The following is a 24,098-nucleotide window of genomic DNA, read 5'->3' as shown; positions in this document are numbered from 1 at the left end:
TTATGAAAACTCAGGACCTCTGGAAGAGCAAGCAAGTGTTCTTAAGTGCTAAACTGAGCCATCTCTCCAGCCCCCCCCCAAAAAAACCCTTTTTTTAAGTGTGAAGGAACTGACGAAATAGCTCCATTGGTAGAGTGCTCAACTAACAAGAAGCCCTGGGTTGACCTTCACCTCCAATACAGGCCAGGTGTGGTCACACGAGCCAATCATCACTGTATTTAGGAGATGCGGGCTGGAGGACCAGGATTTCAAGGTTTTATAATGAGCTGGAGAGGCCAGTCAGGGTTACAGAGCCTGTCTCAGAAAATCAGGTCAATTTACCGTCGAGGTTTTTGCTTTCTTTAGCCTTTACTCTTTGGGGACCTGCCACCCAGCTCCCAAAAAATTACACAGAGCCTCATTCTTTCCTATGAATGCCCGGTCTTAGCTTGGCTTATTTCTAGCCAGCTTTTCTTAACTGAAGTAATCCCTCCTACCTTTTGCCTCTGGGCTCTTGCCATTCTCCATCTCTGTATATCGTTCCTTTCCTTCTTATTCCGTGTCTGGCTGTGAGGAAAGGGCACCGGCCCTGGCGTTCTGCTCTCCACCTTTTCTCACTCCCCTTTCTTCTTCCTTCTATTTATTCTCTCTGCCTGCCAGCCCCGCCTATCCTTTCTCCTGCCTAGCTATTGGCTGTTCAGCTCTTTATTAGACCAACAGGTGTTTTAGACAGGCAAAGTCACACAGTTTTGCAGAGTTAAACAAATGCAGCATAAAAGAATGCAGCACATCTTTGGCTCATTAAACCAATATTCCACAGCATAAAGGAATGTAATACATCTTAAACCAATGTTCCACATCAGGCTATCAGGTGGTTCAGTAGGTAAGGAACTGCTGCTGCCGAGAATCTGAGTTGATCCCAGAGATGAATATGAAGAAAAGTCAGGACTGACCCCCACATGCCACCACTCCAAATAAATAAAAATGTGTGTGTGTGTGTGTGTGTGTGTGTGTGTGAGAGAGAGAGAGAGAGAGAGAGAGAGAGAGAGAGAGAGAGAGAGAGAGAGAGAGAGAGAGAGAGAGAAACAAGAGGCAGGGTGTTGCAGTTTAAAGTTTCTTTTTTTTTTTAAATAAATGTGTAGCCCAGGCTGGCCTCGAAGTCGTGATCCTCCTGCCTCTGCCTCCTTCAGCAAATCCTACTGGCATGCACCCCCACAACAGGCACTTTAATGATTCTAATCCCAGAACTAGGGAAGAAGGAGCAGGTTGATCCTGAGTTCTAGGCCACCCTGCTTTGCACAGAAAGTCTCAGGACAGCAAGGGCTATACAGAGAAACCCTGTCTCAAAAGAAATTATGATATACTAGTTCATGTGTATGTATATACAAGCAAAGTGAATCTACATGATATAACTCACATAAATTAACCATGACTTTAATTAGCCATGATTTTAATGAACTTAGAACCAACTACTCCCCCTGTAATGGACTTTACCTTTGGTTCCCAAAAACTTCTTGGGCGCTCAATTTATTACATGGACACGGTCATGTGTGTGTGCATGTGTATGCGATGCATGTGTGTAGAGATGGTAGGTTGATGTTGGGTAGCTTCTCCTGTCTCTCCCAACTGTAACCATTTAGAGACAAGGTCTTTCACTGAACCGAGAGCTCAACGAATCAGACTCCTTGACAGGCAAACTCCTAGTTCCTCTTGTCTCCCCGTCCTCAGCTCAGGAGTCACAGGTAGACACCACTGCACCCAGATTTCTATATGGGTGCAGTTACGTGTTTGGGATTATAACTCAGGGCTTCATATTTGGGTGGTGAGAACTTTACCCACACCCAGTCTACTAAACACCCATTTTAACCTTCTGCTAAGCTAGGCTTTCAGAATGACTTAGCCAGGTGTTGTAGTTCATGCCTATAATTCTAGCTGTCAAGAGGAACCTGAGTTTGTATGAGACCCTCATCTCTCCCACCTACATAAGACCAAGTCTAGATGTTATCTTTTGGCTCCCTTACCTTCCTGAGTGTGTACTCTTGGCTTTGCCAGGTAGGTTCAGTCATAAGAGACTTGGTATACAAAAACAACATCAGAAGCAGCTAGGGTGAACAAATCTTTCAAGATAGAAAACAACCAAACAAACAAAAAACAAAACAAAACAAAACCCCACAGGAAACTCCCGTTGGTTGGAGTTACCATTGAAGATTGCTTTTCCTCCAAGCTACCAGGTGAGATAAATTCTTCTCTCTTGGAAAATCAAGTGAGGTGGGGAGGACCAGAGACTTAAATTCAGGAAAACATGCCTCCCCATTCCTCTTCATTCCCAACCATTAAAAGAAGGATTTCTATCCGTTCGTGTCAGCGTGTCTCTGTGTACTCTGAATGTGGGTGGACACATTTAAATCCAGAAGAGAACATCAGATCCCTTCAAGCTGGGATTCAGGCAGGTGTGAGCTATCCAACATGGGTGAGGGGAATCAAACTCAGGTCTTCTGGAAGAAGGCAAATGGTCTTCAACACCTAGGCATCTGTTTAACACCCTGCACCTCTTTAAATTTGTGCATGTACCACAATCCATAGGAGGAGGTCCTTCTACCATGTGAAGGTAGAAGGAGATCAAACTCAAGTTGCTGGCATGAGAAGCAAGTGTGTTTACCTACTGAACAATCTCAGCACCCGTAGGCTGTCCTTGAACCCTGGGTCCCTCGTCTCCTGCTCTCAAGTTCTGAGGTTATAGGCTCCTGTCATCACTTCTAGCTTCCCTTTACAACTTTTCAGATTTCTAATGTGTTGAGGATGTAGCTTGGAGTTAGAGTATGTGAATCCCACATGCAAGGCAGTGAGTTACTTTTCCTGAGTTACAGGCACACACACACACACACACACACACACACACACACACACACATGTACTTGCGTGTCATTTGGAATTCCAAGTTTTTTATTTAACAATAACAGCAACAAAAAGTTCCAACCAAAATATATTATTAACCTGGCACAGATTCATAACATTACATTTTATGATGTGAACTGTCAAAGAAATGGCTACCACTGGCTATTATTCGCTACACTAAAACTCCAAGAAAACATAAGAAACTCCATAAAATGTATGGTTTATTGGTATCTGTTTAGTCATATTAGTTAAAAGTCACTTAATAAATATTTGCTGAGTGGCAGACATATCATTTACCTGAAGCCCCAGCTACTTAGGAGGCTGAGGCAAAAGGATCACTTGAACCCAGAAGTTGCAACCCAGTCTGGGCAATGTGACAAGATTTCCTCTCATAAATAGTAAAATGGGGGCTGCAGAGATGGTACAAGAGCATTGTCTGCTCTTCCAGAGGACTTAGGTTCAATTCTCAGAACTTAGGTGGCTGTCCCAACCATATATTGTGTGATATGAATACATACACACAATATATCTAGATAGATAGATAATTTTAAAAAGTGAAATGGGAGGCTGGAGAGATGACTCAGCATTTAGGAACACCTGATGCTCTTCCAGAGGAATGAAGTGGGTCTCAGCACCGAAATGAGGCAGCTCACAACCACCTGTAACTCCATGGGACCTGAAGTCAGCATTTCGCTCCCCCAGGAATCTATACGGTCATGACATATATACATATATATATACATACATTTTAAAAAGACTAAACAAGTATCTGTGGATGAATGAGCTAAGCTGATCCTCAAAGGATAGTCACAGCGAGTTTAAGTCTTCCATGTTCTCTGTGATAAGACTCAAAATTTTAGTTTATTTTGCAGTCAATTTTTGGGGTGACTGTTCCATGGCATCCTATAAATGAAGTTTCCCATAATTTTGAAGTGCTCAACTAGTGTGAATTCTTTTCTGGTGTCCGTCAAGACAAGACTTGTCAGCAAAGGCTTTTCCACACTCAGAGCATTTATAAGGTTTTTGCCCAGTGTGGAGCTTTTTATGAAAATCAAGGTGTTCTTTGCAGCTGAAGGGTTTCCCACATTCGTTACATGCATGGGCTCCTTCTCCACTGTGAATTTTCTGATGAATTCGAAGGTTTGACTTCAGAGAGAAGGTTTTCTCACATCTAGTCCACTCATAAGATTTTTCTCCAGTGTGGATTTTATGTTGAGTAAGCTTTTCCTTCTGGACAAAAGCCCTGTCACAGAGAGGACACTCGTAAGTCCTCACCACAGCATGGATCTTCTCATGACCAATGACATTTCCTTCCTGGGCAAAAGCCTTTTCACACAGCCCACATTTGTAGGGTTTCTCTCCCGTGTGTGTTCTCTGTTGCTCACAAGAGCAGACGTGCAAATGAAAGATTCCGCACAGTCTTTACATCTGTGAGGCTTCTGCTCCTGTGAGTGCTCTCTTGACTACAGTCCTTCCATCTGTGAGGCTTCTGCTCCTGTGAGTGCTCTCTTGACTAGAGTCCTTCCATCTGTGAGGCTTCTGCTCCTGTGAGTGCTCTCTTGACTACAGTCCTTCCATCTGTGAGGCTTCTGCTCCTGTGAGTGCTCTCTTGACTACAGTCCTTCCATCTGTGAGGCTTCTGCTCCTGTGAGTGCTCTCTTGACTACAGTCCTTCCATCTGTGAGGCTTCTGCTCCTGTGAGTGCTCTCTTGACTACAGTCCTTCCATCTGTGAGGCTTCTGCTCCTGTGAGTGTTCTCTTGACTAAAGGCTGAGTTCTGTTGGAAGGACTTGTCACGCTCATCACACTTGTAGACTTTCTCGTCCTTGTGGATTTTCTGGTGATGGCTGTAAGATGACACCCAGAAGAAGGCTTTCCCACAAGCTTGGCCTCTAGAGGGTTTCTCTTTGGTGTGACTTCTCTGGTGTTGAACGAGGTTGGTCTTCTGCCTGTAGGCTTTTCCACACTCACCACACTTATAGACTTTTCTCTCTGGATGAGTTTTCTGATGTTTACTTAGGTTCCACAGCATTTTGAATGTTCTTATTTATTGCATTTAAAGGATATCTCGCTGCTGAGGATGTCAGGTGCCTCTGAAGGCGTGGCTTTGAATGGAGTAACTTGCCACAGGCATTACACTCAAACTGCTTTTCCATAGATTTGCATAAATTGGGGTCACCTGATTTTCTAGATTCCTGAGAATTGTTTTTTATATGCAAGGCTTCCTATCAAAACGACATCTCAAATGGCTTCCAAGTAGATGGGATTCTGGGAACCTGATTCTTGAAGGAACATTGTCATTGCTTGAGAGAAACATCTTTTTAGGTGCAGTACCTTTTTGCTTAGTCAATGTTTTCTTTTCTTTCTTTCTTTTTTTTTTTTTTTTTTGATTTTTGAGATAGGGTTTCTCCATAGCTTTTAGTTCCTGTCCTGGAACTAGCTCTTCTAGACCAGGCTGGCCTCGAACTCACATAGATCCGCCTGCCTCTGCCTCCTGAGTGCTGGGATTAAAGGCGTGTGCCACCACCGCCCGGCAGTGAATGTTTTTTTGAGTGTTGATATAACACCTATCTTGAGGGCCTTCTCCACATTTACAGACATCCCAACCAGCCTTTCAATATTCTGGTCATTTTCTGAAATGGATTAAGGAGAAATGTTCCTTAACATTTGCACTCTTGTGGTTGGAGATGAAGATGTTAGACGTCACCAGTGGGGCTATTCTGGTCTCAGGGAATTGGATTTAGTGTAGCTGTAGTGAGGAAGTGGCTGATGCACTCTGTGCCACCATGTCGATGGGCTCCCAGGGACCAACTGCTAGTTGTACTAGTCAAGAGATTGTAACAGGGGTTGGAGAGATGCCTTCTTCAGAACTCTCCTGAATATGTTCACACACAGATACTCATTATTAAAAATAAAAGAAAACTGGACTGGAAAGGTGGCTCCGCAGTTAAGAACACTTGCTAGTCTTCCAGAGAACCCCAGTCAGGCTCCAAGCACCCACCTCCAGTGGCTAAAAATCACCCACAACCCCAAATCCAGGGGATCTGATGGCCTCTTATGGCTCCAGGCCACTTGTATACACATGGCACATGCTCATGCATATACACACTAAATTTAGAAAAATGATCTTTAAACAAAAACAATAACCAAACAGGTGTGGCAATGGCTCAGGGGGTGAAGCACTGGCTTTGTGAGTGTCAGCACCTGAGTGCGGACCTGAAGAACTTAGGGGGAAACTGACATGGTAGGGACACGTCCGTAATGCCAGCAAAACAGAGACGGGAGACTTCCTGAAGGTCCGTGGACCAGCTGGTCGGGTGTATTCTGGAGTGAATTAGAAACCCTGTCTCAAATAAGGTCGGTCGAGGGGTCGAATGAGGCTCAACCTCCAGGTTGTCCTCTGACTTCCAGCTGGCATGCCATGATTATGCCCACATCACACATAGATATACACACCAAATGGATGGACACCCACACCCACACAGGCAAGAAAATAGGGAGAAAACAATAAAACAACCATAAAACTTGGCACCACACTCCTCTCCTGGTTTATCCTAATCCTGGCTCACATAGGATAGCCCAAAAGTGAAAAGCGGCCTAGAAGCAAATATGCTCTACCTCGAGCAGGTGCTTGTATAGTTCAGACTTCAGGCCGGCACTCCCAGCCCCCAACCTTAGCCACAATGCCCTCCTTGCCCACAGAGGCCAGGTTGCTGTACTTTTCCAACATCACATCCTTATACAAGCTTCTCTGCTCAGGGTTCAGCCCCTGCCACTCCTGAGGGGTGAAGTCCACAGTGATGTCCTCAAAGGTCACTGTCCCCTGAAACAGTAAATCCCCCATTTCAGGCAGGTGTGGTGGCTAACGCCTGCCTAGAAACTCAGTGCTCCTAAGGCTGAGGAGGGAGGATGGCTGTGAGTCAGAAGCCAAAAAGAGCTAGACATTAAGTTCCAGACCAGTGTGAGACCCTATCTCAACACAGTAACAAGGCTGGGACTGTGCTGCACACTTTTGATCCCAGCACTCAGGAGGTAGAAGCAGCTTGATCTCTGTGAGTCGAGGCCAGACTAGTTGTCTACATTGTGAGTTTCAGGTCAGCCAGGACTACACAGCAAGACCCTGTCTCAAAAACAACAAACCAAACCAAACCAAAACAACAACAACAAATAAACAAATGAAACAAAACAGGTAATTAAAAGCTTCCAGTGGCTTCTGAGGACTAGGAATATAAAACTGTGTTCCACTGTCTTGTGAGCAGAGTCACTGAGTACTTACTATACTCTGGGAGAAAATAAACTGAACCTTTAAATACTTTGCAATCAAATCAAAACCCTAATGCTCATTCATTCATGCAACCATCTTACTGAAACGTGTTAAAAGAGTCCAGTAATTTTATATTTCAATGATACATCCGAAGATGAACTTTAGACAAGGCAGGCGATGGCAGTGGTCAAAAGATGTTCACCTTAGCTGGACTTGGTGGTTCACACCTTTAATCCTAGCAGATCAAGGCAGAGGCAGAGGCAGGCAGATCCCTGAGTTTGAGGCTGGCCTGGTCTACACAGTGAGTTTCAGGCCTTGAAAGTAAAGAATACTTTTTTAATTTAAAGGTATTCAGCTTTACTAGGAATGTTTTCTTTTCTTGTCTGTCTGTCTGTCTCTGTTTTGTTTTGCTTTGTTTTTTGAGACAGGGTTTCTCTGTGTATCCTTGGTTGTCCTGAAACTCACTTTGTAGACCAGGCTGGCCTATCTCTGCCTGCCTGAGAGCTGGGATCAAAGGCGTGGCCACCACCACTCAGTGAAATGTTTTCACTTTAACAAGGAAAGGGAAATTGTCCCAGGTACAGGCCTGTAACCTCGGCTACTCAGGAGTTTGAGCAGGGAAGATTAAGAGTTCAAGGCCTAGCTGAGCTAAAGAGTAAATTCAGGGCCAGACTGTGTCATTCAGTAAGACTTTGTCTCAAATTGAAAAATACAGAAGGACGTGGAGATCAGTAGCAGGGGGCCTGCCTCGCTTGTGCCAGCCCTGGGCTTGATTCCTCCCCACCCCCACAAGAGAAGGAGAGAAATCAGAGTCTCTGATGTCTTTCAATAAAGGCAAGGAAAGAAACGTGGGACACTCAGTAGCAGAGACCGTGAACAACAGGAGCACAACTGACATGGTCTTCCTGAGGGATTTCAGGTTTGTGGAAGCTATTATTACATTTTGTTCATTTATTTTGTGTGTGTGTGTGTGTGTGTGTGTGTGTGTGTGTGTGTGTGTGGAGCTCAGAGGACAACCTGCAGGATTTGGTTCTCTTGTCACACCGCGTGGCTTCCAGGGATGGAACTCAGGCCAATAAGCTGGGCAGCAAGAACTTTATCCACTGAACCATCTCCCGACTGAGCCATCTTTCTGGCTCCTAGTTTTTGCTGTTGTTTTGTTTGAGACAGAGTCTCATGTAGCCCAGAGTGGCATTGAATTTACTACAGAGTGAAACGTAGGCTTCGCTGTCTGATTTTCCCTCATCTACCCACGGGCGCTGGAATTACAAGTGTACATCACCACCCCAGCTGATTTCCAAGGTTTCAGTTATTTAGATTTATTTTGTGTGTATGAATGCTTAGCTACGTGTGTGTGTGTGTGTGTGTGTGTGTGTGTGTGCACCATGTGCTTGCAGAAATCAGAATGGGACAGCAAATTCCTTAAAACCAGAGTTATAGATACTTGTGAGCCACAGTTCAGGTACTGAGAACTGAACCCAAGTCCTCCGCAAGAGCAACAAGTGCTCTTAATAACATCTGAGCCATCTCTTCAGCATCCCGATTTCAAGTTGGGGCTGGTGATACAACTCTGTAGTACAAAGCTATTTGCCAGACAATAGATTCAAGATCCTGGGGGCGGGGGGGGGGGCGGGGAGGGAATCTCACCTTGGCACCATTCATTTCATTCATTTCTTGTTCTTTTCAAGCCAAGAAGCTAAAACAACCCTGGGGAGGAAGATTCGCTTGGAACTGCAAAAGAAAAAGCCCTGCAAGACCAGCAGGTCTTTGGAATGTGCCATAGCCCCCACACTGGAGCTCTGGACTTGCTTCCCTATAGGAAGCACTTTTCTTCTAACTAGCCAGGCCACAATGATTAAGTTCTACAACCTTCCAAACTAGCACCCTTGGCTGTAGAACAACCCGTATATATGAACTTAGGGCCTGGGAGGATAGTTCAGCAGGCAGAGAGACCCAGGCAGGGCCAGGCTGAAGCTCTGAGTTTGATCTTGAGTACCCACACAGTAGGAGAGAACCAAATCCTCCAGGTTGTCTTCTAACTGCTACATTTGGGCCTTGGCATGCACACACCTACCACACATTTACCCATATTCCCAGACACATACAATAGAAAGAAAATGCTATTTTAGCCGTGGCGTATGCCTTTAATCCCACCACGCGGGAGGCAGAGGCAGGCAGATCTCTGTGAGTTCGAGGCTAGCCTGGTCTACAATAGCTAGTTCCAGGATAGGCTCCAAAGCTACAGAGAAACCCTGTTTCGAAAAACCAAAAATAAGTAAAAATAAAAAAAAATAAAAATAAAAAAGCAGAACTTTCCATTTCCCTGAGTCTTTGTGAATGTTGTCCAGAAATTGGAGCAAGATAATCTTTAAGATGTTGACTCAGTTCCTGAACAATTACCCACATGTATGTTTTGACTCAGTCCCTGGGAAATGGGGTCAAAGTGACCCCTTACCTCATCTGATCTGGCAACCGCTCTCTAGCCAATTATTGGTAATAGCCCTTTTGAATAAGCCAATTATAATAGTCAAAGAACAACCCCCAGACACTCCCCTGCATTGCTTCTGTGGCTTTTTCCTTTAAAAGTAGTCTGTACCAGCTATTCGGGGTCTTTCTGGCCTCTAATGCTGGAAAACCCTGTCATGACAGATTTAATAAAATCTTCTGCTTTTACATCAGCTGTGGTATGAGAGGTGGTCTCTGGGAGCGACTCCTCCTTGGTGTTTGGACTCAAGGGTCCAACAAAATCACAGGCAAGTATGGCCATACCTGGCTGGAAGTTGAGAATATGGAGTTTATATACCTCAGAAAGGAAAGAGCAGAGAGATGGGAGAGAGAGAGCTCTGTAGCCCAGGCTGACCTGAAACTCACAATGTAGTCCATGCTGGCATGGAGTTTATGGCAATTCTTCTGCATCACTGTCTTGAATGCTGGGACTCTAAGTGTGAGCAACCACATCGGGCTCACAATTCCCAAATTTACACGCTCAGGCTTAGGTTCATTTCCAGTACTGAACTGCATATATGACACCGTTACTATTCTATCTTGGAAAGGTATCAAACTAACCCTGAGGCCCCTAAACCTCCTATCCTTGCAGCCTTCACACACTGGGAGACAGCAAATCCAATGATCTAGTGACCCTGAAGTCCGAGCCTCTCTGGAGGCTGTTTTGAGCCACAAAACATCTAGAGCAGTAAGGATGGATGATGGAATAAATAAGATGAATTCCCCACGAAGAATGTTAAGCTTCATTTTCTGTCTCCAGCTCAGAAAACGATCTTGGTAGGAAGTATCTGAAAAAGACAAACCAAAAGAACAGCTGCGCAACAGGATCCACATAAAGTTGCAGGAACCCTAAGATGGGCAAATCTTTTTCCTCCCAAATTTCTCCGGATGAACAACAGCAGTCTTACCCCTGTTCCTAGGTCCTCCCCCACAAATTCCGTCCTCTAGATGTCCCCGCATTTGAGGGAAACTGGGACCTTTGAGCGCCTTTCACACTAGGTGCACCTTTTACTCTAGATGCGCTCCCCGTTTGGTCGGACAAGTGGGAAAAAATAAAAAAAACTACATTACCCAGAAGACTATGCTGCGCGCGGGCCCAATAATAGACCAGAACGGAGCGCACTCCCGGTTATTCGCCTCGGACGCCATTTGCCTCAGCACATCGGTTCCCAAAGGGCTTAAGTTATCTGAACTTCGGGAATCTAGGGTCAGTTTCCAAGCCTGTGGCGGGATTCGAAAAGGACCGGAACGTAAAACTTCCGCGGAAGCCCGCACGACCCTGTGTGGTCTGGTCCTCCTGAGGACCGCAACCTCTCAGTCTCGCCCTAAGGGCAACGGTTCGGGCAGGTTCGTCATTTCCACGGAAGATCCCGAGGTCCCGAGTACAGCCGGTTTCCGTGGTCACCCGGCTAAGGCCGGATGCGCTCTGGGAGCTTCAGCCTAGGCCTGCAAGGCGCTCGATTTCCCCCCAAAGAGTCTAACTATGGCGGCCTGGAAGGGCCACCCGCAGGTTAGTGGACTGTGAGCTTTAAATCACTGATCAGGGAACCGAGAAGGCCCCCTGGGTGGAACTCTACTGTTGTCATTCTTTTGGGGCCAAGGATGCTTCCGAAAGAAGCTCGGTTTGAACTGGAATTTCCGAAAGGAAGCTGCGCTAGAACGCCAGTGACTGTGGAGGGACTGGAATGTTGCGGGTCAAGAGCCTGTTTACTAATTATCTTGGGCAGTCTTTAGCCACCCATAGCAGAGGTTTCTCCACTGGGCTCTAACCTACCTGCCTGAAGTGAGTGTATTTGAAAAGTTATCGTTATTTATGTCCTTTGTTCTGTATCTTATAACTTTTGGAACAACAACAACAAAAATCAGTAAAATGACATTTTGCCGGATGGTGGTGGCACACGCCTTTAATCCCAGCACTGGAGGCAGAGGCAGGTGGATCTCTGTGAGTTCGAGGCCATCCTGGTCTACAAGAGCTAGTTCCGGGACAGGCTCCAAAGCTACACAGAGAAACCCCTGTCTTGAAAAAACAAAACAAAACAAAAAGAAAAAAAAAGAAAGAAAAAAACAAAACAAAAACAAAATCGTTTGGAACATGGCATTTGGGTTAGCCTAAATCTGAGTTCCAGGACCATGGATAGCTTCAGAATAAACTCTTGGGTTTGAGGTGAGAGCCATGTTTTTTACATTGTCATTGGTAGGTAAGCCGTTGCAAGAGTATATGTTGCTTCCTCTACGGTGTCAAGTCATACTTAGGATTCCTGCTGTGCTGTAAGGATCCACCAAGACTGGCCAGGCGTCTGCACAGCAATACTGGTTTAAGAAAGTCACTGAAGGTTAGGGTATTCTAAGTAGGGAGACGTACCTGGTATTATTTATCCTTGACCATCATGTTCCCCATTTTTGAAGTGTCTTAACATGAGGAGCAGGGCTGTCAGAATCCTGCAAGGAAAAAGGTAGACGTCTCATTGTCAAATTCCCCTAGGAATCTAGGAGGCCTAAGAAAGGTCTAGACCACATGGGAAGCTGGTCGGGACATTGTCTCAAGTAGCTGCTGGTACCTTTCTTGTTCTTGTATTTCGACAAGGTCTTACTTGTGTAGCCCAGGCTGGCTTCAAATTTGAAATTCCTTATCCGATCCCCTAAAGCTGGGATTACGGGTGTGAACTGCCACAACCAACTCAGGTACATTCGTAATGAAGCCAGCTATAATCCTTGCTTTGTCTAGCCATGTCAGAGGGTGTTTTTCAGAGGTGATTAAATGGGTTTGTCAGAGAAAAAAAAAAAGAGTGGAAACACTCCACAAACTCCCAAATTTTTAAAAAATCTTCCTTAAATGATAGCATGTGTTAGCATAAAGGTATGTGCACGTGAGTACTGTGCCCTCGAAGGCCAGAATAGGCCCTGCGAAGCCTGGAGCTGGAGACACTGCGGGGGGGGGGGGGGGGGGGGGGGGGGGGCGGTTACTGGGAACCAATCTCAGCAGCTCTCCAGCTCTGCATCTTGGTTTTGAATAAGCTTGTTACTTTAGAGTCTCCTTGCGATTAATGGAGTGTCAGAATTACTCTTAGAACAACCTTAAGCCAGTGTGCCATCCTTGCCTGCGGTCTATGATATGTGGCCCCTGGTGAGCTGGCCAAGGTCCTTTAGCTTCCGGCACTCACTGTGATGTGACGATCTGACGATGGTGACCGCAGAGGCTGTGGGAAATTAAGAGCATTTTCATAGTGAGCACTGGAGACTTTCTCTTTTAAAAATTCCTGTTGTCGGGGCTGGAGAGATGGCTCAGTGGTTAAGAGCACTGACAGATCTTCTAGAGGTCCCGGGTTTAATTCCCAGCACCCACATGGCCGCTCACAGCTGTCTGCAACTCCAGTTCAGGAGGATCTGGCATTCTCATAAAGACAGACAGGCATCAATGCAGGTAAAAACATCTGTGCACATAAAAATAAGTAAATTTTTAAAATTTCCTGTTGTCAGATAGAAATGTTTTGTTTGTACAGTTTTTAGTGTGTATGCGTGCATGTGTAAGGAGATCAGAGGACAGCCTACAGGAGTTGTGAAGCCGTGTCGGATTCAGTGCGCCGGCCTGGCTGCCTTGAAAGCGGTTGCTGTGAGCATCACGGAGAAGCTCTGCTCGTGCCTGTCCTGTGTCCCCTTCGCGTCTCCATTCTTCTCATTTCCTAGACTCCTTGCTGTCCGCATTTCATAGTCTATGTGTTTTTGTTATCTGTCCCTCTGACTTTGTTTGAGGCAGTAATCTTTTTTATTTCCTGAAACAGGGTTTCTCTGTAACTTTGGAGCCTGTCCTGGAACTAGCTCTTGTAGCCCAAGCTGGCCTCGAACTCACAGAGATCCTCCTGCCTCTGCCTCTCAAGTACTGGGATTAAAGGCGTGCGACACCACCGCCTGGCTGAAGCAGTAATCTTTTCACCTGTATTTATTTATTTATTTATTTTGTTTTTTACTTTATTTATGGGGTGTATGTGTGTGCCTGTATGTAACAGCCTGAGTGTGGAGGTCAGAGGACGGCTTTAGAGCGTCAGGTTCTCTTCCTACCATGAGTTCCAGGTGTCGAACTCAGTGGGCAAACTTAGCAGCAAGTGTCCTAACCACTAAGCATCTTGCCAGCCCAGTTCTTCTGTTTCGTTTTTGTTCTTGTTTTTGAGATAGAATCTCATGTAACACAGGCTGGCCTTAAGTTTGCTGTGTAGCCCAGGCTGGCTTTGAAATAGTAGCAATCTTCCTGCCTTCAGTCTTGAAGTTTTGGGGTTAAGAGGTGTGAGCTGTCAGCCTCTGATCACTCTTAAATCGGGACGCTTCTCTCCTTACACCTCTGTGTTCTCCAAGCATTATCTCCCGAACCTTGAAACCCACCGTGAAGCGTAGGTAACCTGTGTGGTTTGGGCCTTTATCGCTCTTGATCTGTTTCAGTGAGGCAGAGTCTAGTTCCTCTCATTGAACCTCAAGGCTAACACTGTACCTGTTTGACTTGGCAAGGTGTCTCTGACCTTTGAAGATGTAGCTGTGGCTTTTACCCAGGAGGAGTGGGGGCAGCTGGACCCTGCTCAGAAGACTCTGTACCAAGAGGTGATGCTGGAAATCTCTGGGTTCCTGGTGTCTCTGGGTAAGGCTTTCTACTCTACTTTAAAAAATATTTTATTTATTTTGTATACATGTAGTGTGTGGTATACATATGCTGTATGTGGATCAAAGGGCAACTTGCAGAAACTAGTGCTCTCTTTCAACCATGTGGGTGCTAGGAATCAAACTGGTTGTCAGGCTTGGTGGCTAGCAACTTAGCCATCTTGCAAGCCCCCATCCTACCCTGCCCCACCTTTTTAAAAGGAGGATTGTCTCACTCTGCAGCTCAGGCTGACCCAAAATCACACTATGACCTCAAAGCCAGCCTAGTCTACAAAATGAGTCCCAGGATACCCAGACTGTTCCACAGAGAAACCTTGTGTCAATACCCCCTCCCCCCAAAAAGAAAGAAATGAAAAAAATAAAAAATCCATTACATTTTAAATGTTTGTATGCACACATGTATGCATGCATGCTACAGTGTGTGACGGCCAGAGAACAAGTTGTGGGAGTTGGTTCTCTTCCTTCCACCATGTGAGTCCCAGGAATCAAACTCAGGTCCTGCCTCAGTTTTTTGTTTGTTTTTGGTTTTTCTTTTTTCTTTTTTTTAATTGATATTTATTGAGCTCTACATTTTTCTCTGCTCCCCTCCCTGCCTCTTCCCTCCCGCTTCAACCCTCCCCCAAGGTCCCCATGCTCCCACTTTACTCAGGAGATCATGTCTTTTTCTACTTTCTACTTCCCATGTAGATTAGATGTATGTAATTCTCTCTTAGTGTCCACATTGTTGTCTAAGCTCTCTGGGATTGTGGTTTGTAGGCTGGCTTTCTTTGCCTTATGTTTAAAAACCACCTATGAATGAGTGCATGTGATAATTGTCTTTCTGTGTTTGGGTTACCTCACTCAAAATAATGTTTTCTAGCTCCATCCATTTTCCTGCAAAATTCAAGTTGTCATTATTTTTTCTGCTGTGTAGTACTCCATTGTGTAAATGTACCACATTTTCCTCATCCATTCTTCAGTCGAGGGGCATTTAGGTTGTTTCCAGGTTCTGGCTATGACAAACAAAGCTGCTATGAACATAATTGAGCACATGTCCTTGTGGCACAATTGAGCATCCTTTGGATATATACCCAAAAGTGGTATTACTGGGTCTTGAGGAAAGTTGTTTCCTAATTTTCTGAGAAATCATCACACTGCCATCCAAAGGGGTTGTACCAGCTTGCATTCCCACCAGCAATGCAGAAGTGTTCCGTTTTCCCCACAACCTCTCCAGCATAAGTTGTCATCAGTGTTTTTGATTTTGACCATTCTTATAGGTGTAAGATGGAATCTCAGAGTTGCTTTGATTTGCATTTCTCTGATGACTAAGGATGTTGAACATTTCCTTAAGTGTCTTTCAGCCATTTTAGATTCCTCTGTTGAGAGTTCTCTGTTTAGGTCTGTACTCCATTTTTTTTTAATTTGATTTTGTGATCTTTTGGTGTCCAGTTTCTTGAGTTGTTTGTATATTTTGGAGATGAGCCCTCTGATATGGGGTTAGTGAAGATCTTGTCCCATTCTGTACTCAGTTTTGGCAGCAGCGCCTTTACCGACTGAGTGATTGTACCAGCCAAGTGTCGGTTTCTGACGAACTGTTTAGTATGGAGTAGCAAACTTACAGCTTCTGAGTTATGTTTCACCTTTTTTTGTGTAGCTTCATTCCAAGGTCTGGGCCAAATCCTGTGAGATGGAGGGTCTTTATCTTGTTTCATCAATATCTTCGTGTGATTTTTTGTTCTCCCTGAAGGGTGTCCTGTTCCCGCACTGAAGATACTGGAACAGGGGCAGGAACCATGGGCAGTGGCAAAGTCCCTCTCCCAAAGCACTTGTTCAGGTAAGAATCCAGGAGGAAGGGCCTGGAGGTCGGACAGGGGTCTCCTGGGAAGCTCTTTTTATTTCTATGTCTGTGAGTACATGCCACAGGTGTGTAGGGGCTGGCAGAGCAGGAAGAGGGCACCGGGTCCCCTGAAGCTGAAGTTACAGGCCACCATGAGATGCCTGGTGTGAGTGCTGGGAACTGTACTCAGATCCTTTGAAAGACCAAGTGTTCTTAACTCCTGAGCCATCTCTCCAGCCCGCTGGAATATTTCTTAGTGGATCACTTCAGGATAGATTAGTGGAACCCTGTGATCTGGCCCTTCTGATTCCCCAGCCTTGTCCCATTTGTCCCTGCTTCTGGGAAGGAGTCAGGTTCATAAGCTGCTCTCTTGGGACCCCTTTGTGTGCTTGAACTACCCTGGCTTCCTTGTCACGAGCTCTAATAAAACAGCATGACCAAGCAACATAGAAAAGGGAGCGTTTGTTTGCCTTATGCTTCATGAGGGATAAGAGTCCATCAGACAGGGAAGTAAGCTGGCAAGTAACAGAGTTGGCGCCTAGAGAAGGAAGCAGAGAACACACTGGGAATGGCACAAGACACTTGAAACCTCAAACCCTGCCCCTAGAGATGTGCTTCTTCCAGCAATGTCACATCTCCTAAGCCTCCCTAAACAGTGCCACCGACTGGAGACCACATATTCAAAGCCTATGGGGGACACTGCCCTTTTAACCACCACAGTAAGCATTAACTTCCACGTCAAACTCCAGACTCAGTGGCTCAGCATGCAGTGTCTGTGTGGACAGCTGGGACCGTTGTGTCATCAACCTGTTGGCTTTAAGGTTGTCCTGCCATCTTCTGACAGACCCCCAGACTGCAAGAGGAAGAGATGTTATACCCTCTTCCAGGAACACCAGTTCTGTTCTTAATTTATTTTTTTAAATGTGATAGGTGTTTTGCCATGAGTGTTGATCAGCTGTAACTATAATTACAGACATTTGTGAGCTGCCATGTGGGTGCTGGGAATTGAACCTGGGTCCTCTGGAAGAGCAGTCAGTGCTCTTAACCATGGAGCCATTTCTCCAGCCCCTTAAAATTTATTTCTATTTTATTGGTGCTTTGCCTGTTTGTATGTATGTGTAAGGGTGTTGGATCCTGGAGTTAGAGTTGTAAGCTGCCATATAGGTGCTGGGAATTGAACCCAGTTTCCCTGGAAGAGCAGTCAGTGTTTATAACCGCTGAGCCATCTCTCCAGTCCCCCAGTTCTTATCTAAAGAAATAGGCATTTGGTCTACTCGGGGTCCATGGGCTGGGATGTGTTACTGCATTATGTGTTCAAGAAGAGCAGACCTTTCTTTTTTTTTTCTTTTTTTTTTTTTTTTTTTTTTTTGGTTTTTCGAGACAGGGTTTCTCTGTGGTTTTGGAGCCTGTCCTGGAACTAGCTCTTGTAGACCAGGCTGGTCTCGAACTCACAGAGATCCACCTGCCTCTGCCTCCCGAGTGCTGGGATTAAAGGCGTGCGCCACCACCGCCCGGCCGAGCAGACCTTTCTTTATCAACACCTATTACTAGCCTGCACCCAATCTGTCCCTGGAAATTGGTAGCACTCGTTGACCATTGGGTTCCATTGGAGAATATATAACCACCTGATGTGTTGATGTATTAGCATCAACGTCTGAGCCAGAGGGGATGCATCTAAGGCTTTATTGCTTATTGTTCACTGAATGCTTTGAAAGTTGTAATGCACCTGTGTAGCCTGTGTGGAGGAGGGGTCTGCATGGCCTGTATCTCACATTAGTCCTCTAATGTTCCTCTCACTTCCTCCTGCACACTGAGGGCAAAGGTGTCCTTTCTTATTCTCCCAATTTCCACCCTCAACTCTATTTTACCTACTGCCCTTTCCAGTCTTCTGTTCATGAGAGCCCTTCTGACAGTAAAAGGCAATCCCTTGCCCATGTCTTCCTGAATAATCTGCTGTGCACATATGTTTGTGTGTGTGTGTGTGTGTAAATTTACTATTAGAGGTGGGTAGCACATGTGTGAAGGCCGGAAAACAACTTTGTGGAGTTGGTTTTCTCGTTCCTCTACCAAAGATTGTATTCTCATCTGGATGAACAACCAGCAATATTTTACTCTCTGAACCGTATCTCTAGCCCAAATGAAACCTTCTTGGTTTTTTGTTTATTTATATTTGAGACAGCTTTCTCTATTATGTAGACTTGACTGCCCTGGAACTCACTCTGTAGAACAAAATGGTCTCAAACTCCCAGAAATTCACCAGCTTGAACCTCCCGAGTGCTAGGGTTAATGGCATCCACCACCATGTCTGACTGTCCAAGCCAAACCTTTTAATCATATAATCTGCTTTTCTTTCTCCTCTTTTCCCCCCATGAGACAGGGTTTCTCTGTCTGTCTGTCCTGGAACTAGCTCTGTAGACCAGGCTGGCCTCGAACTCACAGAGATCCGCCTGCCTCTACCTCCCAAGTACCGGGATTAAAGGTGTGAGCCACCGCTGCCCAGTTAATTTCTTTCTTGTATAGCTGTGTCTGTTCCTGAGTCATCTCTTCTGTGTAAATTGCTTGTGGGCCAGTAATACTTATTTGGAAAGAAAAACAAAAGACCAAAAAAAAAAAAAACCCACTTATTGGTTTTAATGGTAGGAATCCATAATGAATTTCAAAAGGAATTCTGGACACCTCTGGGACTTGAAGGTTACTTCCTATGGTGTTGAACAAAAGCTGAGGCTCCCCCAGGTGCTTTCTTTCTCGTCATTTATTGTGTGTCTTCCTTGGGGACAGTATTAGGTGCGTCACCTAGAGGAATTCTACTCCAAGGTGTTAGTCTCACTCTGACAAGCCACATGCGGCCTGTAATTCTGAGAATGACTCCGTGAAAGGCCCTCCTCTAGCCCTGACCCAGTCTTCCCTCAACATCTCCCTTTCACAGCATTGGAATCCAAGGACCAGGGAAAAGACTGCTAACCTAGGCTTTGGAGATCTTACAGCAGCCAGAGAGGCACTGTTTTTATCTTCTTGGGCGTATGTGTGTTGTAATAGGAGCGGTGGGCTGCGTCCCCAGCACCCAGCCGCCCGCACGGCTAGCTTTACCCGAAATAATTACACGGAAACTATATTCTTTTTTTTTGTTTTTTTTTGTTTGTTTTTTTTTTATTGATAAAAGAATAAAGGAAAAAAAACAAATTTCCACCTCCTCCCAGCCTCCCCTTTCCCTCCCCCTCCTCCCACTCTTCTCCCCCTCCTCCCACTCTTCTCCCCCTCCTCCCACTCTTCTCCCCCTCCTCCCACCCCTCTCCCCTTCCCCCCACTCCTCTCCCCCTCCCTCTCCAGTCCAAAGAGCAGTCAGGGTTCCCTGCCCTGTGGTAAGTCCTAGGTCCTCCCCCCTCCGTCCATATCTAGGAAGGTGAACATCCAAACTGGCTAGGCTCCCACCAAGCCAGCAGATTATGGATGGAAATAGAAACTATATTCTTTTAAACACCGCTTGGCCCATTATATCTAGCCTTTTATCGGCTAACTCTCACCTGGACTAGCCCATTTCTTATAATCTGTGTAGCCCATGAGCTGGCTTACCAGGAATGATCTTAACCTGCATCTGCCTGAAGTGGGAGAATCATGGTGACTCTCTGACTCAGCTTCTTTCTCCCAGCATTCTGTTCTGTTTACTCCTCCCACCTATGTTTTAACCTATGAGGGGCCAAAGCAGTTTCTTTATTGCTTAACCAATGAAATCAATAGATTGATATATGACACTCCCACATCATGTGTGGTCATGTGTTTTCATTAGCATGGTTTTGGTTTTTCCTATGTTATTTCTCACAATCCCTGTTGTGTGCTGAATTTGTTTTAGGTGACAATGGAAAACCCAAGGACTTAGGACCTACCACTTCTAAGCCACAGCTGTCTGAGGCAACCTCATTCCAGGAACAGTCAGCACCAAGAACCCCAAGAGGCTTGCAGTGGGTGCCAACCAAAGGCCACGATGATGCATCGGAAGTTCAGGGAAGGCCCTTCATACAAGAGACAGAGGCCCAGGAGGAGAAGCTTCCTGAGAAAATGAGCCCTATACTAGATGATGTAGGGACAGCTGAGGAATTGTGTCCAACGCTCATCCAGGAGGAAGAGGAAATGGTCTTCAAATGCAGAGACTGTGGGAAGGCATTTAGTAAGAAAAACCTTCTTGCTTCACATGAGAAAATCCACTCTGGAGTGAAGCCCTATGAGTGTACAGAATGTGGGAAGACCTTCATAAAGAGCACCCATCTCCTTCAGCACCAGATGATCCACACTGGGGAGAGGCCCTACGAGTGTCTGCAATGTGGAAAGGCCTTCAACCGCAAGTCCTACCTTTCCCAGCACCAGCGGATCCACAGTGGGGAGAAGCCGTATACGTGCAGCGAGTGTGGGAAGGCCTTCACACACCGCTCTAATTTTGTCTTGCACGGCAGGAGACACACTGGAGAGAAATCGTTCGCGTGTACAGAATGTGGACAAGTCTTTCGACACAGGGGCGGTTTCCTAAGGCACTGCGTCAGTCATGGTGGGGAGGACCCGTATGAGTGCTTTGAGTGCGGACAGGTCTTTAAGCACAGGTCCTACCTCATGTGGCACCAGCAAACGCACACTGGGAAGAAGCCATACGAGTGCAGTGAGTGTGGGAAAGTCTTCCTGGAGAGCGCAGCTCTGGTCCACCACTATGTGATCCACACTGGGGAGAAGCCCTTTGAGTGCCTCGAGTGTGGCAAGGCCTTCAACCACAGGTCCTACCTCAAGAGGCACCAGCGCATTCACACTGGGGAGAAGCCGTTCGTGTGTAGTGAGTGTGGGAAAGCCTTCACCCACTGCTCTACTTTCATCTTGCATAAAAGAGCCCACACTGGCGAGAAGCCCTTTGAGTGCAAAGAATGTGGGAAAGCCTTTAGCAATCGGAAAGACCTCATTCGCCACTTCAGCATCCACACTGGGGAGAGGCCCTATGAGTGTGCCGAGTGCGGGAAGGCCTTTGCCCTCATGTCTGGTCTTACGAGGCACAAGCGGATTCATAGTGGGGAGAAACCTTTTGAATGTATTGAGTGTGGGAAATCCTTCTACTGGAGCACAAACCTCATTCGCCACGCCATCATCCACACTGGGGAGAAGCCGTATAAGTGCAGTGACTGTGGGAAGGCCTTCAGCCGCAGCTCATCCCTCGCTCAGCATCAGAAAATGCACAGTGAGAGAAACCGTGCCAGTGTGTCGCATGAGGGACCTCTCACAACCATGCACACCTCAGTTACCCTCCAAGAACTCCTTCTAGGCAAAGACTTCTTGAGTGTAACCTCTGAGGGAGATCTTTTGTCACAAGAAACAAATTCCTCAGCATCTGATTGTTTATACCAAAGAGAAACTCCACAAGTGTCTTGATTATAAAGAGAGAGTAAAAAGCTCCTGTTGCAGAATCTTCTCCATCATCCGAAGACCAACATCAGCAGCAGACCCAGTTCATAGCCGTATTTTTCACCTGAAAGTTCACCCAGGAAAGAGACCCATGGTTTGGGGCTTTGGAATTTTGTTTTGTTTTCTTATAGGAAAAGCTTCAGCCGCATCTCTTTCCTAGTTTACACTGCAGTGTTAGCTCAGGAATTGGTTTACAGAGGAATAGATGTAAACAAAAATAAAAACAGGTCTCTTTAGACCTCCCTGCCAAATCTCTGACACTTCATTATTGATTCCTTAGCTTATTTGGAGTTAAGTGGGTGTTTCAGAGGTACAAGGCCTTCCGTCCTTTTTGTGTCTTATGTATTCATTTGTTGCCGTTCAGTTACTACAGGAGTTAGCTGGGAACAAGCCTGTAAATGTGTGTATGTTTTTGTGTCCTAAGATAATTTCTTTATTCTTAAGATCTGTAGCTTTTATGAAGGGGCATTTGAGTCATGAAAATATTTCCTATTTAAGGGAATGAGGATCCATAACTTTCCTAAGTATGTCTGTACTTTTGAAAATTCCAATAGTTTTTTTTTCCTTTACCAAGATGTATCTTACTATGTGTGTTTGTGCCTGTGTGTGTAAGCTTAACTGCTGAGCCATCTCTACCCCGTAATCACATGAATACACAGCGTCCTCATAGCATACAGCTGAAATTTTTGCCCCTTTTTGTGGGATACAAATCATAAAGCCTGTGTATTCAGCTGACTCAGACATTTCTCAGGGTAAAACAAAATGCTGTGGGGGTGGGGAACTCTTGTGAGATAGCTCAGTGGTTCAGAGCAATTCTAGAAGATAATGTTCCCTCTCCCAGCAAAGCTTGTCCTCAGGGCTAGGGACATCATTTAGGGGTTAATTGTTACTTGTATAGGGTTGGGAGTTGGGGTGGAAATTGTGTCAGCCCAGAGATCTCCTTGAAAAAAAAAAGAGGAAAAATTGGATGGGATAATAGGTAGATTAGTATGAACTTACACTAAAAATACTGAGTAACAGAGTGAACACTTGTAAACTATTATTTATGGACAATTTACATTCGTATAGATTTATGTTTATATTGATACAAGTTCAAATTATATTTGTGCTCCTATTTCTGTTTACAATATTTGTACACCTATGCAGAGTTATTTTGTCAGATTGTATGCATGCACGTTTCTACCTCTGCTTAAGATATTTTGTATATTGATATAATTTTAGGAATATTTATCATATTGCATTATATATTTCTACCTCTGATCAAGATACTTAATACATTGTTTACATTTTGAGGTCATTGTCCTCATTTACTGTACAGTTGTTTAAAGATTGTTAAATATTCTGACTTAGTCTTCAATTATACAGGTATTAAGTATTATAGGTCAATAAGTCATTCATGTTTGTCATACTTATAGTCAGACTAATTAGGTTCTTCAGATACATAGAGATTGTATTCTGCATAGATAGGTAATTTTCAACTACTTCAAAGAGCTGTAGAATATGACATTTAAATAACTTAGGGTTCTGTTGACGTGAGACAGGATTGCTCCTGGCAGCATCAATCTATTCCTGAGAGAGTGTTGAGCACCAGGCACTCCACTTGGAGTTTGTTTTCTTCTTGGCACAATTGGCCTTTGGGCGAGGAACTGCCCATGCCTTGGCCACTGACAAAGTGCACAGTGTCTGGACAGGACAAGTAGGATACAAGAAGAAAGACTGCCAAACCTTGCCAAGACAGGGTAAGAGGGTTCTGAAAATTTTCCTGCCTCTGAACATGGTCTGTCAGTTACTCTAGGCCTTAACCAAAGTTGGTTGCTTCCACATTGCAAAATGACTTTGGGTGATTGCCCAGGTAGCAGCCAGTTAGTTGTCTCTGTCGTCTAGTGCACATTTTGGAAGTTGCTTCATTGCACTTCCTGCCTACTCAAGTAATATTATTTCCCTTCTCACACCTTCGATGGGCTGAAGATTAGTCATAGTTACCGTCCTCTTATGATCTAGCTAAGCCCTTTCTTTCCTTCCTTCCTTCCTTCCTTCCTTCCTTCCTTCCTTCCTTCCTTCCTTCCTTTCTTTTTGACAGAGTTTCTCTGTTGCTTTGGAGCCTGTCCTAGAAATAGCTTTTGTAGACCAGGCTGGTGTCGAACTCACAGAGATCCACCTGCCTCGGCCTCCCAAGTGCTGGGATTAAAGGTGTGCACCACCACCACCCGGCTAGCCAAGCCATTTCTAATACAAGACTTAGACTCCTTAGGAGAGAATGATTATTAAAACAGTTAGCATATGCTCCTTGCTTATTATTGTTTATGCTGGTTGTAATTCTAATTTTATACTTGATATCTGTTCCTAGTGTATATAGTTTTGTTTTGGGTTTGGAACTCTGTTATTTAGACAAAGGGGGGAGGTCATGGGGAACCTCCTTCAGCCAATGGCCTTTAAGAGGCTGGAAAGGCCGCTGTCCTGCCCAGCTCACTCTCTTCTTCCTATGTTCCACACCTTGAGGTTGGATCCCCATTCCTGTTCCATGAGTTTTCCCCTTTAATAAAGGAAAACCTTAGAATACTG

General features: G+C 45.2%; 1 protein-coding gene and 1 pseudogene across 3 annotated transcripts; one reads left to right on the top strand and one right to left on the bottom strand.

Moving 5' to 3' along the window:
* Positions 1-8,800, bottom strand: part of LOC142837495 (uncharacterized) — a 34,898-nt pseudogene extending 26,098 nt beyond the window's left edge.
* A 1,952-nt stretch (positions 8,801-10,752) lies between these two features.
* Positions 10,753-24,098, top strand: Znf264 (zinc finger protein 264). 3 transcript variants are annotated; one of them, XM_075992454.1, is made up of 4 exons: positions 10,753-11,426; positions 14,141-14,267; positions 16,014-16,100; positions 19,951-24,087. In XM_075992454.1, exons 2-4 carry the CDS (start codon positions 14,234-14,236, stop codon positions 21,501-21,503), a joined length of 1,674 nt encoding a protein of 557 aa, XP_075848569.1. In that variant the 5' UTR covers positions 10,753-11,426; positions 14,141-14,233; the 3' UTR covers positions 21,504-24,087. The 3 variants fall into 3 exon arrangements, with proteins under 3 accessions (XP_075848569.1, XP_075848553.1, XP_075848562.1); XM_075992438.1 differs by having other exon boundaries at positions 10,771-11,153; positions 19,951-24,098; XM_075992447.1 differs by lacking the exon at positions 16,014-16,100 and having other exon boundaries at positions 10,791-11,153.

This window comes from Microtus pennsylvanicus, chromosome 1, assembly GCF_037038515.1.
Source record: "Microtus pennsylvanicus isolate mMicPen1 chromosome 1, mMicPen1.hap1, whole genome shotgun sequence".
In the NCBI taxonomy this organism is placed as follows: Eukaryota; Metazoa; Chordata; class Mammalia; order Rodentia; family Cricetidae; genus Microtus; species Microtus pennsylvanicus.
Note: the sequence above shows the minus strand (reverse complement) of the source record. Positions and strands in the feature narration are given on the sequence as shown.

Coding starts and splice junctions, on each gene's coding strand:
- Znf264 (XM_075992438.1), top strand. CDS start 11,127: ATGGCGGCCTGGAAGGGCCACCCGCAG. Junction 11,154..14,140: donor CCTGGAAGGGCCACCCGCAG/GTTAGTGGACTG, acceptor TGACTTGGCAAG/GTGTCTCTGACCTTTGAAGA. Junction 16,101..19,950: donor CTCCCAAAGCACTTGTTCAG/GTAAGAATCCAG, acceptor AATTTGTTTTAG/GTGACAATGGAAAACCCAAG.